The sequence below is a fragment of the Sus scrofa genome, chromosome 4, assembly GCF_000003025.6.
Source record: "Sus scrofa isolate TJ Tabasco breed Duroc chromosome 4, Sscrofa11.1, whole genome shotgun sequence".
NCBI lineage: Eukaryota > Metazoa > Chordata > Mammalia > Artiodactyla > Suidae > Sus > Sus scrofa.
Window position 1 is genome coordinate 97,340,452 of NC_010446.5, and position 15,619 is coordinate 97,356,070.

General features: G+C 48.2%; 1 protein-coding gene across 4 annotated transcripts in view; it reads left to right on the plus strand.

The window, feature by feature from the left end:
• Nucleotides 1-15,619, plus strand: part of THEM5 (thioesterase superfamily member 5) — a 39,024-nt gene that overhangs the window by 20,873 nt on the left and 2,532 nt on the right. For all 4 annotated transcript variants that reach the window (XM_021089841.1, XM_021089842.1, XM_021089844.1 and 1 more), the window contains 3 exons: nucleotides 8,633-8,798; nucleotides 9,721-9,922; nucleotides 11,367-11,505. In XM_021089841.1, coding sequence (XP_020945500.1) covers nucleotides 8,676-8,798; nucleotides 9,721-9,922; nucleotides 11,367-11,505 — 464 coding nt within the window. In that variant the 5' untranslated portion in view covers nucleotides 8,633-8,675. The remainder of the gene's footprint in view (nucleotides 1-8,632; nucleotides 8,799-9,720; nucleotides 9,923-11,366; nucleotides 11,506-15,619) is intronic.

Consider the following 15,619-nt stretch of genomic DNA (forward strand, 5'->3'; position numbering starts at 1 on the left):
GCCATGGTCAGGCCAATTTAATATGAAACTTAATCTTTTCCCAGCGCTCAAAGAATGGAAAGCCAGTGTTTCCCTCAGCCCCCAGAAGTATGACAGTAGAGCCCTACCAGCCCCCGGGGAAGGGAAAACCAGTTTTTTGGGATACCAATCATTCTGACTGGGTTCTTGGAACTCTTGTGAAAGAGGGAAGACCTGGGAAAAGAAAGGGGCCTCCTGCCCCCCGAAGGGGAGGTCCAGGGGCTGGCTGGGAAGAGGAGAGGTAGGCAGGGGGGTCAACGAGGGCCGGATGGCGAGAAGAATCACCCAGCAAAGAGGAGGCCTCCTTGTATGGGAAGCATGGAGGTCAGGGATGGAGGTGGGCGAGGCCTGGGGGCCTCCCCTGTGAGGGACAGTGCTCAGGAGCTCCTCTGGGAACCACTTGGGGGCCGAATCACCTAGTGAGCCTCTCCCACCACCTGCCTCCAGACCTGGCTTTGGTTCCTCCTGGGGAGTAGAAGGGAACTTGCCTTCATGGCCCTCACCCCACCCACACCCCTCTGTGACTGGTCAGCCGGAGCAGTGCCCCGTTAAGGCCACTGGGCTTGACTCTGACTCATCTGGTTATCCTGTGTGGACACACTCCAACCCCAGGTGCCATGGCCCTGGGAAGAGAGCAGGGGTCCCGGGCACCTAGTTAGCCGAGAGCCATCACCTCTACTTGGAGGGCTCATGAGCTTGGCCTCTGAGCTGGTTCAACAGTTAATGAAATCCTGTATCAGAGTTTTCAGGGGAGAAGGGGCCTCAGGATATGGTGGGGGAGGGTGTTGGTCATTTGCTGTGCCCAGCTGGGAAGACAGATATGGCAATGGCACTCTTGACAGGCCCATTGTTTTGGAAGGTACTACCTCCCAAGTGATTCCCTCCGAGAAAGAGATTTCAGGTGCAGGCCTGACTGGGCCAGTGAGCTCCCCCGCCCTGAACATGTGCGCACACGCACACACCCACGCACACACCCCTTCAGGATTTGTCACTTTCTGAGCTTAGAGGTCCTGCCTCTCTCTGCAATTTACCATTTCACAAATGGAAACTCAGTTCCACCTCCAGTAGTAGGGAGTGCTTTCACCTTTCTGGGGGAAGGTCACGTTCCCCTCAGTCCTGGTGCAGTCCCTTGACCCGATACTCTGCCAAGACCCCTCCTTCAGCCCAGTGACCATGCCAGGCAGCAGCGCTTGGAGCCAGTACCTGCCTATCAGCTGCCCAGCTCTCCTGGCCTGGGATCCTCTGCCACAACACTATCCTCCCTGTGTTATTCTTCTCCCAGGTGGGCATCCCACCAGCCCACCCCCGAGGGCCCCTCTTGGTGAAGTACTGAGCACCCATTCTTTTTTTTTTTGTCTTTTTGTCTTTTTAGGGCCGCACCTGGGGCATATGGAGGTTCCCCAGCTAGGGGTCTAATCAGAGCTACAGCTGCCAGCCTATACCACAGCCACAGCAACATCAGATAATGAGCCACATCTGCGATCTCCACCACAGCTCACAGCAACACCGGATCCTTAACCCACTGAGCAAGGCCAAGGATCGAACCCGCAACCTCATGATTCCTAGTTGGATTCGTTAGCCACTGAGCCACAATGGGAGCTCCCTGAGCAACCATTCTTTTAGCTCCATTCTGTGCCCCAGATTTAGGGAAAACAGACTTTCCTCCTGTCTTGGCTATTCTGAGACCTAACTTCCCATTAACACTTCCCACCCGCAGCAAAGTCCAAGAACCTTAGAAACTGGATAAGGCAAAAACCCTGAAGCAGCATAGAGCCAACTGATTCATCAGCTCCAACAAAAGAGACAGTTACTTTTCCTTCCCAAAGGACCCACAGTGGGCATCCGAGGTATAAAATGAATCTCAGGAAGGTCCCTCCCCAATGGCTGATCTAGCAATACTCAGAAGAGCCTTGGGGCAGACAAGCAAGAGACTTCTGGAAGAACCATAGGAGAAAGGCCTAAGAATGAACTTAGAACCAGGTGGCATGATCAACAGCCTGCAGGTCTGGATCCAATCAGAGACATTTGGTTTGGCTCATGCAAAATTTTTATACATTAGTTGCAACATTTTTGTTTTTGTTTTTGTTTTAATTACTCAATGAATTTTATTACATTTATAATAATCATAAATGTACAACAATCATTACAACCAAATTTTATAGCATTTCATTCCAAACCCTCAGTGCATCCCTCCACCCCCAAACTGTCTCCTTTGGAAACCATAAGTTTTTCAAAGTCTGTGAGTCTGTATCTGCTCTGCAAAGGAGTTCAGTGTGTGCTTTTTTCCAATTCCACATGTAAGTGGTAGCATTTGATATTGGTGTCTCACCATCTGACTGACTTCACCTAGCATGATAATTTTTAGGTCCATTCATGTTGCTGCAAATGCCATTATTTCTTTCCTTTTAATGGCTGAGTAATATTCCATTGTGTATATGTACCACATCTTCTTGACCCACTCCTCTGTCGATGGACATTTAGCTTGTTTCCATATCTTGGCTATTGCAAATAGTACTGCAATGAACATTGGAGTACATGTGTCTTTCGAGTTATGGTTTTCTCTGGATAGATGCCCAGGAGTGGGATTGCTGGATCAAATAGTAGTTCTATGTTTAGTTTTCTGAGGAATCTCCATACTGTTTTCCACAATGGTTGCACCAATTCACATTCCCACCAACAGAGTAATAGGGTTCCTTTTTCTCCACATCCTCTCCAACACTTATTGTGTGTAGACTTTTTGATGCTGGCCATTCTGGCTTGTGTAAGGTGGTACCTCATAGTGGCTTTGATTTGCATTTCTCTAATAATGAGTGATGTTGAACATCTTTTCATGTATTTTTTGGCCATCTGTGTCTAATTTGGAAAATTGACATTTGGTTTGGCTCATGCAAAGTTTTTACACATTAGTTGCAACGGTTTACAAGTTAGAGATTTTCATGTAAAAGTGAAGATTTGTGCTGGCTTTTCTGGAAAAATGAGAAAAGAGCTGGCAACCAGACCTGTGTTCCCTTACGTCAGCTCCTGAATGGAGCAGAGTTAGGCCAGCCCTCTCTGGGAGCCCTTGGGCTGCCTGTTGCTCTCAGCAGTGCACAGCAGCTCCTGCCCAGAGCCTAACATTTAGCCCAGAGCAAGGTCAAGAAACCAAGTTTCTCTGAGGGCAGGGCCAGCCTGGGCTGGAGTCTGGACTTTGTAAGATTTCTGGAAATGATATTTTCTTCTTTAAATATCTTGGGGGGAAAAAATCTTTAAACAAAAAATATCCTCTGAACTTGTTTGGAGGGCAGGAAGGGAGGAGGGCTGGCTGGGAAGACTAAGTGCTACTGCGTAGCCAGTCTCTCTCTCTCTCTCTTTTTTTTTTTTTTTTTTTTTTGTCTTTTTGCCTTTTCTAGGGCCGCACCCACGGCATATGGAGATTCCCAGGCTAGGGGTCAAACGGTCAACTGCTGTCCTACTCCACAGCCACACAGGATCCAAGCTGTGTCTGCAACCTACACCACAGCTCACGGCAACGCCAGATCCTTAACCTACTGAGCAAGGCCAGGGATCGAACCTACAACCTCATGGTTCCTAGTCGGATTCGTTAACTACTGAGCCACGATGGGAACTCCCATAGCCAGTCTCTTGAGGGAAGGGAACTTGAGCAAAATGGACCTGAGTTTACATTTGGGAGGCCCCATGACCAAGAAGTGATCTGCTGAAACTACTACAGCCTTGATTATCCCTGTTGCTTCACTCCAAGCTGAAGAAGTTCCTAGTTCTGTGCTGGAGTCAATGCCTACCAGCTTGTGAGAGCCAGTTGAGTATACCAATGTCATAATCAGGGCTAGTGGCCTCATTATTGGTAGCATGAAATCAGTTACCATGAGAATATTTACACCACAGAAGTTGGCAAATGCTACCAATTAGAGTTCCCCTCCACCAGGAGCTGTTAATCCTTTACCACTTACTAACACACCACAGCTGGTTCTTCTGTGCACCCCCAGTCAGGTTAGGCCCAGGATGTGCTTCTGGGAATAGGTCATATCTCAGCCAGAGAAACCACCAAACTTAACATTCTCCCTCAAGGTCCCCAAAGAGAAGTGCACCAGGCAGGCAACAAGCTAAATAAGAATCCAACAGGAGTTCTGAGCTATGTTGAACCTTTACAGACTCGCCTCTGCCTAATTGCTTAGAATCCAGATCTGGAGAGAAGCCTTTTCTCTGAGCTGAGTTCACACAGCAGGGGAAGGGCTGTGGCCAAAGCCCATATTCAAGGCACCAGCCAAGTACCTTTCCACCTCCCTGGATAGGTGACTTCCCAGCCCACAGGTAGGAAGAGGTCCTTGTTGCAAAAGAATCCACAAGATTGTGAAGTGGTGAGAAAGGAGTACAAAACGGGAAAAAGAAAGCTCTTTCCACAATCCTAATCTTCCTACATGGCCTTAGGCAACCAACCTCATCCATCCTACTCCAGCCACCCATATTCAATGCTACACATACAATTTTGCCATCACCATAGAAGTTCTCTTCATGTAATCTTTCTAATTATCTTCCATCTGTCATACCCTTGATTCCAGTATATCTGCTCTTAAATATAGATTCATAGACATCACCAGATCTTCACGTCTTTTTCACTTATTTATTTATTTAGTCTTTTTAGGGCTGAACCCATGGCATATGGAAGTTCCCAGGCGAAGGGTCTAATCAGAGCTACAGCTGCCAGCCTACACCACAGCCACAGCAACGTGGGATCCAAGCTACATCTGTGACCTACACTACAGCTCACGGCAACACTGGATCCTTAACCCACTGAGCGAGGCCAGGGATTGAACCCATGTCCTCATGGATACTAGTCAGGTTTGTTACTGCTGAGCCATGATAGGAACTCCCCACTTTTTTTTTTTTTTTTTTTTTTTTTTTTTTGGTTATAACCACAGAAGTTATATGCAGAAGTTCCTAGGCCAGGAATCAAACCCAAACCACAGCAGTGACTGGGGCCATAGGAGTGACAATACTGGATCTTTATCCCACTGAGCCAACAGAGAACTCCTGAGATCTTCATTTCTTTTATTTTCACTCTTCTCCCTCCCAGCTGGGAAATGAAGGCTTATCATTTCACCCACTGTCCTTTAACTCCCCTCTATTTCCCTCAACTACAGCATCCAGCTGAACTTTGAAAATAGTCAATTCAAGGAAAAGTGAAAGTTATACAAGAAAGAAAGGCTAACAATAGTATATGGCAGAACAGAGAACAAAATTTACATAATCATATTGATGAAACTTGATTTAAACAAAAATTGTAAAACAACTAAAGTATGAAGATGCCTATAGGAAAAATTCCCTTTTTCCCCCTTCACCCTCTCACACATCACTGATGTCAGATGTGGGTTTTTCTCCCACACCAAGCACTTCTCTGTGACACCAGCCAAATATCCTATGATTCAATTCTAACACAAATCAAGTTAGCACAGACCCCACAGGTTAAAGCCTCAGTCCCATGAGACTGTGCTCCACTTCAAATGCCAGTCACAGGTGTTCCCGTAGTGGCAAAAGGGAAACAAATCCGACTGGTATCCATGAGGATGAGGGTTCGATCCCTGGCCTCGCTCAGTGGGTTAAGGATCTAGCATTTCTGTGAGCTGTGTTGTAGGTTGAAGACAAGGCTTGGATCCCAGGTTGCTGTGGCTGTGGCGTAGGCCGGCAGCTATAGCTCTGATTCGACCCCTAGCCTGGGACTTCCATATGCAGCAGATTCAGCCCTAAAAACCAAAAAAAAAAAAAAAAAAAAGCCAGTCACAAGTAATAGGTCCCTGAGTGGTCCACAACTTGTTTGACTTGGCTACAAATCAGAGGTTCCCACGACCCCTCCTTTCCTTGAATTTCATCATTGGCTAAAACAATTAATCAGCCTCAGGGAAACACTTACATATTCTGGCTTATGATTTAATGAAAGATATGGTACAGTGTGCCAATGAAGAGATACATGGGGTGAGATCTGGGAGGATCTGGAGTGCAGGAGTTTCTGTTTCCATGGAGTTGGGGTGTGCCTTCCTGGAAGCTCTCCAAACCCTCTGCTTTGGGGATTTTCACAGAGGCTTCATCGCACAGGGGAGATGGATCTTTAACTCAGTCTCCAACCCTTTCACCTTCCTGAAGGATGAGGGGTGAGACTGAAAATTCCAAGTTGCTAATCATGGCTTAGTCTTCCTGGTGACCAGCCCCTATCCTGAGGCTCTCCAGAGCCCACAGAGAGTCACTTGATTAGAGCAAAAGATACTCCTATCACCCAAGAAATTTAGGAGCTCTGTGTGAAGAATCAGAGAAGTGAACTCAAGGCAAGAAACTCAGGCAAGGATTTCCTTTCCCAGGTTCAGCTCTGATTCTTCTTGGGAGGACAGCCTCTGCCTCCATGTGGGGTCCTGCGATCAGCTGTCAGCCGTCAGGGTCCCCTGTAAGAGCCCCACCTTCTCCCCACTCCCTTTTCCTCAGCCTCCTTTTAAGTCTGTATAGCTTTTCTAAGACTCCACTTTTCTCTCCTGCCTCCTCCTTGAGTCCCATCACCCAAATCAAGTATCACACATAAAGACTGGCAGAGGAAGTGAAGGAACACCCAGTACCAGGGGAGGCCTGGTGCAAGCCAGAGGGCACGGGGCACCAGCTCCAGCCAATGCTACTGCACCAGAATGCGGATACCTTGTGGCCAGATCTTTCCACTTATCTAGAGATCCTTGGCTTTCTGCTTTGTATGAATCTCCTTATTTTTATTTTTTAAGTTATTTTTTAAACTCTTCTTTTAGCTTTTTAGGGCCACATCTGTGGCACATAGACGTTCCCAGGCCAGGGGTCAAATCGGAGCTGCAGCTGACAGCCTACACCACAGCCACAGCAATGTGGGCTCCTTAGTCCACTGAGTGAGGCCAGGGCTGGAACCTGCATCCTCATGGATACAAGTGAAGTTTGCTATCGTTGAGCCATGACGGGAACTCCTGAAACTCCTTGTTTTTAAATGTTGGCCACTAATTCAAATATTTATGGTTAGATCCTGAAACTGAGTCAACCAAAAAACTGGGTTCCCTCAGTCCTTGAAGAAGTTTCATTCGAACCTTCACAGAGGTTGAGGGAAATATTTACATTCTAGTCTGCTGGGGCAGCTAAACACAGAAGACGTATTTCCATACTAAATCACATCTTTCAGAAGCTGCCAAACTATCATCGTCGTCGTCGTCATCATCACCACCATCATTGTAATTCCACCTTTGCATGGTTTTGACCTTTAGAACATGCTTTATTCTCGTGAATTAAAACTAGGACTTTGGAGTTCCCGTCCTGGCGCAGTGGTTAACGGATCCGACTAGGAACCATGAGGTTGCGGGTTCGATCCCTGGCCTTGCTCAGTGGGTTAACGATCCGGCGTTGCCATGAGCTGTGGTGTAGGGCGCAGATGTGGCTCGGATCCCTCGTTGCTGTGGCTCTGGCGTAGGCTAGTGGCTACAACTCTGATTCGACCCCTAGCCTGGGAACCTCCATATGCCGCGGGAGCGGCCCAAGAAATAGCAAAAAGACAAAAAAAATAAAAAACAAAAAAAATAAATAAATAAAACTAGGACTTTTAGGAGTTTCCTCTTGGCTCAGCAGGTTAAGGATTGGGCACTGTCACTGCTGTGGCCGGGGTTTGATCCCTGGGCCCTGGAACTTCGAGAAGCTGCAGGTGCGGCCAAAAAAAATCCCCAAAAAACAAACAAAACAAAACAAAACACTGAGACTTTTAGCTGAAAACCAGAAGTTTTAATTCAATAGAAGAACTATCATCACCCAAAAAAAGACCCCACCCTTGCAGACGCTGGACGGAGCATTCCTCCCCAAGCCCCGACTCAGAGCTGGCTCTTTTCCAGGATTGTTGCCTTTCTTCCCACCTCACTCCCAGCACTGTCTGCACTCGTCATCCCCTCCCTGGGGGTTCCCAAAGAACTAAGTGCCCTTGCTAACCTGGATGATTTTTTGGCCTTCCCTTCCTAGGCCTTCCCCTCCCTACCCTCCTCCCCACCAGGAACCAGCAGGTAGAGGCGTCCCTGTGCTGCCTTTTGTATGGGATAGTAAAAGGAAGTGGCTGAGGGCTGTGAGTTGGTTTTCTGAGTCCCAGGATCCTACCAAAATTTTCAGAGTCTTGCTGCAAAGCTCCTGCCACAAATACTCCACCCATACACCCACATGCTTCACCAACTGCCTCCAATCAAGGATCATAATACCTCTCTTCTCTCTCTGAGAATGTTATTGGTTCTCCCCAGAAGAACTTCAGGGCAGCTCTGCAAAGCTTCATATACTCTATACTGTTCCATTAGATACTTTTCTGCTCCTTTGATAAACATTTCTTTCTAGATTCAGACCAGTTCTGCTATGCATTCATGCCCAAGCAGCATCTGCCTCTCCCCAAATGCTGGGTGGGGCTCTGGACTACCCAAAGGCCCCAAGCATTTTTGGGGTGTGGTATCAAACCAAGTCAGCCTTGCTAATCATCTGCAGTGCCTCATAAAAGCCTCCCACAGAGGGAAGAGTGGCTTGTCTGAGAGGTAGCTGCAACCAGCAGCCCCAAGGTGCAGCTGAAAAGCACTCACTCCCACCCCTGCTGCTTCCTCAGGAGTCAGCCGGCAGCCCTGCCACCCCAATCCCAGTGCTCCGCCATGATAAGGAAAGGCTTCCAGATGGCAGCAAGACTTGGCCACCACAGAGCCCATCCTGGTGCCCTCAACAGCCTTTCCAGGTTCAACTCTGCCTCTGTGTTCGGATCCTCCATGGACTCCGTGGTAAGTGAGTGGGCGGCCCTTCTCCCCGGGGGCAGAGGGTGTAAGGAGCATCCCAAATCTCCTGCTCCCAGACAGCGGCCAGGGCAGATGAGCAGTTTCTTGGGTGCTATTTGATTTGGCAAAGGAAACCAAGTAATCCAGAGCCGAAACAGACCACCACGATACTTTGACCCTGATCGGAATCTCGTGTGGTCACCAACCACTTTCCTCCTATGGGACTCAGACTATCGCAACAGAATTGGGACGTCCCCAGACGAAGGACCCTGTGTGTGGTCCTGGCAAGTAGCTGCATTACTGCCCATGGTTGTAACTGGTCGTAATTGGTGAACATCTGGCAGCCATGGAAGGTTCCTCCTCCTCATCCCAGACAAAGTACCGCACCACTGCCAAGGCCCAAAACATGTTTCAAAGGAGCCACCCTTCCCTTGGCAGTACCACAGCCGTGGACAGAGTTGGAGTAGCCCCTGGGGGGTGAGGGGGTGAGAACCTGGGTCCTCAGCTGTGGTCGCACTCCCTGGGGTAGACAGTGTCTCAGAATGAGCTCTCGTCTCACCATCAGCTCACACACTCATCAGCTTGGCAACCTCGTCATATTTCCTCAGTTTTCCCATCTGTACAGTGAGCCTTATACTAGCTGTCCTCAACCTCAAAGGACAGCTCATGGGTTTTAAAACAGGACAGTTACAGTGCAGGGTGGCATGCCTGTAATTGTCCACCCCAATCCTGTTCCTTCTCTCCCTTCGCATGTTAGTGTCCCCTTGCCTGGTCACCCACAGGAGTCCCCAGGGGCCATTTCCCTCAAGTCAACACTGGCAGAAGTGTTTAAGGAGCTCAGGGACACCCAGGAGCACACTATCTAGAGGTCCCACAGCCCAGGCAGCAGTCCAGGAGCCGTCTAGTTTCCCTGATGTTTCCTGCCCAGGTCTCAAGAACCTGTCAGGAGAAGACAGACTTGAAGAATTATGCCTCCCCCAATGCCAGCTGGTGTCCAGACATGCTGAGCCTCTACCATGATTTTCTGGAGAAGACCAAGGCCGATGGCTGGGTCAAACTGTTATCCTTCAAGTCCAACAGAGACCATATCCAGGGGTTCAAGATGCCATCAGGTCTCCAGGTTACCTCAGGTAAGGCCTGGCCTGAGAAAAGACCTCTCAGCACACATGCACCCCAGCCCAGTGGAGTCAGTTCAGCCAACCCCTGCTCTGTGTTCAGACTCTCCAGAAGGAAATTCATAAGCGCTTTGGCAGTTCCTTCTGCTAACTCCACCCCTCACACTGCAGCGCCAGGCTGGTGGATGAGGATTGCATCCTCTCCCGTCCCTGGCTCCCCTCCTCCCGGGTGAAGAGAGCGCCCCATAGCAGCCACCTCTGCCCCCAGCCCACTGGAGAGCTACTGGCCCCCCTCCTTGCCCATCTGCCTTCTCACCAGGACTTCTTTCCTTACTGTCTAGCTTTATCCCAGGTCCTCCGCCCCACCCCGAAGAGGCCCTAGGAACCACCCCCCTATCCCGACCCGGTACATTGCAGGCCTCCACACACCAGCCCTGCTCTGCTAGGCCCGGACAGCTCTCCTGAAACACTCACCGATCAGAGTGATAGTTTTCCATTTTCATCTCTCTGCAAGTGTGTGTGTTTTCTTGTCTCTGTCATTCCTGCCCAGTGATGAATGGAGTAGTACAGTACTCAGACTAGGGAGTTGCCACCGTGGCTCAGCAGTAACAAACCCAACTAGTATCCATGAGACACGGGTTCAATCCCTGGCCTCGTTCAGTGGGTTAAGGATCTGGCATTGCTGTGAGCTCTGGTGTAGGCCACAGCCGTGGCTCGGATCCCACGTTGCTGTGGCTGTGGTGTAGGGTGGCAGCTACAGCTCTGATTCAACCCCTAGCCTGGGAATCTCCATATGCCACAGGGGCAGCCCTAAAAAGACCAAAAAAAAAAAAAAAAAAAAAGTAGTCAGATTACCCTTGGGTTTATAAAACTAACAAAGCAGGTGTACCAAAAATTTTTTAAAGAATTTGGTTTCCTACCAAAAAAATGATACATAGTTTTTGTAGTCACCTTGGGAAAAATCAAAATTTAGGTGAATTTTTATGCATTTATGTTTCTGTTAAGTATTGTTATTATAAATAACATGCCTTACATTTTAATTTTCAATGTTTAAGGTCTCTTAAAGTCTTGACCTGCCCCTGACCCTATATCCAAGTTCAGCATGGGACTTGCTGAGTGTTTCTAGCTCAAGTTAGAGGGCTCCCTGAGGACAGGCCTGTGTCACCTCAGACTGAGGTGTCTCCCTGAAGATAGGGCTGCATCCCTCTCAGTCCCAGGTCTCTCCCTGAGGACAGGGCTGAGTCCCTTCAGACCGAGGGCTCCCCAAGGATAGGACTGTGCCTCTGCTCTCTGATTAAGTCCTCTGACAGCAGAGCCTTGTGTCCTCTGGTTCTCCCCTCATCCCTATCCCTGAGGCAGAGTTCATTCATTCTGATGAAATACTGGATTTGCATCCAGACCAGGTCCCATGCCCTCACACACTCCCTTCTTCGGCTGTGCCATTGCCATCTCTCCCCAGACAAAAGGGACTGGCGCCTCTTCACCAGGTGTATCGAAACAGAAGGACAAGGCTACGAGTATGTCATCTTCTTCCATCCATCCCAGAAGAAGTCTGTCTGTCTTTTCCAACCAGGCCCCTACCTGGAAGGGCCCCCAGGGTAAGGCCACAGCAGGGCCAGGGTGGATGTCTCTGGCTGCTTCGAAGGCTGAGCTGAGGAGGTGGATTGGTTACCACCAGCCCCCGGGGTCTCTTCCTTTCTCAAAGGAGCTGGGTGGGGAGTTGCGGGCACTGGGTTTTAGTCTCACAATATCGGACCCGGAAGGGATTCTTTTATCTGGTGCAGTCCCCACAGTGCCGATAAGGGATAGCCTCATTGTTCGGGCCTGGGAATCTTCCAGTAAGAAGAGGTCTCAGGGAGTTCCCGTCGTGGCGCAGTGGTTAACAAATCCGACTAGGAACCATGAGGTTGCGGGTTCGGTCCCTGCACTTGCTCAGTGGGTTAACGATCCGGCGTTGCCATGAGCTGTGGTGTAGGTTGCAGACATGGCTCAGATCCCATGTTGCTGTGGCTCTGGCGTAGGCCAGTGGCTACAGCTCCGATTGGACCCCTAGCCTGGAAACCTCCATATGCCGTGGAGCGGCCCAAAGAAATAGCAAAAAGACAAAAAAAAAAAAAAAAAAAAGAAGAGGTCTCAGCAGCTACTTTGAGAAGGGGATATGGTGGACCTGGAAGAGGACAAGATCTGGAATTAGGAGCCAGACTTCCAGTCGTGCTCTGCTGCTGCCGGCCTGGAGAACCCAAGCAAGCAGTTTAACCTCTGGCCTTCAGTCTTCTTACCTAAAACCTTGGACAATAATATCTGCCTTCCAGAGAGGCTGAGAGATAGATAGGATATTATGGACCTTATGTGTACGTGCTTACAGTATAGCTATCAGAGTATCTATCCAAACTGCATGTTTTACCCTTGGACAAACTGAGGCACACAGAGGTATCTTGCCCAAGGAAGCAGAGCCAGTCAAGGTCAGGTCCAGGACTCTAATCCAGCAGTTAGGACTCCAAATCCATTGCTTCCTCCCCTGTAACTCCACTGCCTCCACACGGGGAGCAGACCCAGGAAAGAACTCAGACTGGACATAAATACATCCACAAGGGAAATCAGGCTGACCCTGAGCCTCTTTCCTAAAGACACTGGGTCACCAAGTCCATGGTTTTCTGCCTTCCCCATCCCTGTTCCTGCTTTAGACAGTCACCAAAGCTATTGTTGGTGTTAGAGGAGGGGGGTGGAGAGGAGAGAGGAGGAAGAAGGAGTGGCTTTAGGGTCCCAAGGCCTGGGAGAGACTCAGTTGTAGTTAAACAGAATTCGAAGAGCTTAATAAATGTCAGCGCTTCTGCAGGCCATGGATTCAGACTGCAGCCTTTGGTCATCTTGGTCATTCCCAAAGGTGTCTTCCGGGGGGACACTGATTTCCACATTAGTGCATGCAGCTACCCAGGGACTGGATCAGAGCCCTGCTCAGGCCACAGGTCCCTTCCCTCTGAAGAGGAAAACCCCCAAGAAGGCAGGGATGGAGATGGAGTGTAGCTGACTTTTACTTAGGAGCTCCCTGAGGTGGGGCAGGAGAGGCAGAGGAGACTGTCCAGCACGGAGGCCAGTGGATGGAGGGGTCCAAAGAAGAGATTAGATCAGTGCTGAATTAGAAAAGCCCAGTTCAGTCTCTCTCTTGTGTAAGGAAAAACCCAGTTCTTCCCTGCTGTGTTTCCCTCTCCTATGCGTCTCCTTTACTCTCATATAGAACACTTCCCTTCTGACACTTCTGGTCACCAAATATGTGGCGGTGTTCTCCGACAACCAGGAATTGTCTGTGACATCAACTGGACGGCCTACGATTCAGTTCAATTCTGATACCAACTACCCGGCGATAGTGTCAGATCCCATAGGGTGAGGTCTCAGGCCCACAAGACTGCCCCCACCCTTCCTCAGATGCCAGTAGGTCCCCAGGTTACCCGCAGCTTCTGTCCACTTTGGCTACAAATTGGTGGTTCCCACAACCCTTGCCTCTGGTTGGATTAATTTACTAGAATAACTCACAGATCTCAGGGAAACACTTATTATGCTTACCAATTTAAGATATGAAAAAGGATGGAGTTCCTGCTGTGGTTAAGAATCTGACTGCAGTGGCTCAGGTTGCCAGTCCCTAGGCAATGAGGAGGTATAAGTTACTGGCTGACCAAGAGACCCTCTGTACCGTGTACACACTTCCAGCAGGTCCCGCTGCTGACCAGTGAGGGTTCTTTGGCAGCAACTCTCCCTCTTTTCCAAGTAGTGTGGGGTAGGGAAGTGACTAGAAGCGTACATGAGGTTTTGAAGACATTACTTCATTTGATCTGGTGTGATGAAATTATTCACAATTCACCCTGGAAAAACTAGGTAGGGCTCAGAAAGATTTAGCAATGGCTCAAGATCAAACAGGTAGTGAAGGCAGAGCAAGTAGTCAAGCCAGGTGGGTGTGGGTGCTTGGCTCCCAGCCCTTTCCACCAAAGGGAAGGGGAAGCAAGGGTCTGGGAAGCCCTCTGGTGTCAGGAGCAGCCAGTTAACCCATGGTGGTACAGCAGGGACAGCTGACCTGTTCCACAGAGAATCAGGATCACGCCTTTGAAAACCAGAAACTCCGAGTTCCCGTCGTGGCGCAGTGGTTAACGAATCCGACTAGGAACCATGAGGTTGCGGGTTCGGTCCCTGCCCTTGCTCAGTGGGTTAACCATCCGGCGTTGCCGTGAGCTGTGGTGTAGGTCGCAGACGCGGCTCGGATCCCGCGTTGCTGTGGCTCTGGCGTAGGCCGGTGGCTATAGCTCCGATTCAACCCCTAGCCTGGGAACCTCCATATGCCGCGGAAGCGGCCCAAGAGATAGCAACAACAACAACGACAAAAAGACAAAGACCAAAAAAAAAAAGAAAAAGAAAAAGAAAAAAGAAAACCAGAAACTCGAAACTGTTTCTTGTTCTCTGAATTCTAAAGTTGAGTGCCTTTATCTTTTTCCCAACTTAATCAGCAATGGAGCTTTGGCATGAAGGTCAGCTTACACAAGTGAGAGTGAGACTTTTACACACTTTATTTTTTAATCTTTGCATATATATATACACACACACACACTTTATATTTGTATATATACATATTTTTAATATTATCTTCCATTAAGGTTTATCATACGACATTGATGTAGCTCTCCATGCTGTGCCGTAGGATCTTGTGGGTTACCCCCTCCATGTACGATAGCTGACATTTGCTCACCCCAGCATTTTACTCCATCCCTCCTCCAAACCCCTCCCCCTTGGCAACCACAAGTCTGTTGTCTATGTCCCTGAGTCTGTTTCTGTTTTGTAGATAAGTTCATTTGTCATATTTTAGATTCCACGTATAAGTGATATTATATGGTATTTGTCTTTCTCTTTCTGACTTATTTCACTTGGTATGATAGTCTCTAGATGCATCCACGTTGCTGCAAATGGCATTATTTTGTTCTTTTTATAGCTGAGTAGTATTTCATCTTCCATATGTACCACGTCTTCTTTATCCATTCATCTGTCAATGGCCGTTTAGGTTGTTTCCGTGGCCTGGCTATTGTGAATAGTGCTGCTGTGAACATAAGGATGCATATATCTTTTTGAATTACAGTTTTGTCCCGATGTATGCCCAGAAGTGGGATTGCTGGATTATGTGGTAATTCTATCCTTAGTTTTTTGAGGAAACTCCATATTGTTTTCCACAGTAACAACTTACATTCTCACCAACAGTGTAGGAGGGTTTCGTTTTCTCCCCGTCCTCTCCTGCATTTGCTATTTGTAGACTTTTTACTATGGCCATTCTGACCTGTGTGAAGTGGTACCTTACTGTAGTTTTGATTTGCATTTCTTTAATAATTATTGATGTTAAGCATTTTTTCATGTGCCTATTAATCATTTGTATTTCTTCTTTGGAGAAATGTCTTTTTAGGTCTTCCACTAATTTTTCAATTGGGTTGTTTGTTTTTTTGTTGTTGTTGTTGCGCTCTTTGTATGCTTAGAAATTAAGCCCTTTAGAGTCACAAATATTTGCAAATATTTTCTCCCATTCTGTAGGTTATCTTTTTGTTTTGTGATTTCCTTTACTGTATAAAATCTTATAAGCTTGATTCAGCCCCATTTGTTTATTTTTGTTTTTATTTCTATTGCCTTGAGAGACTGACCTAAGAAAACGTTGGTATGATTTATGTCAGAGAATGTTCTGCTTAG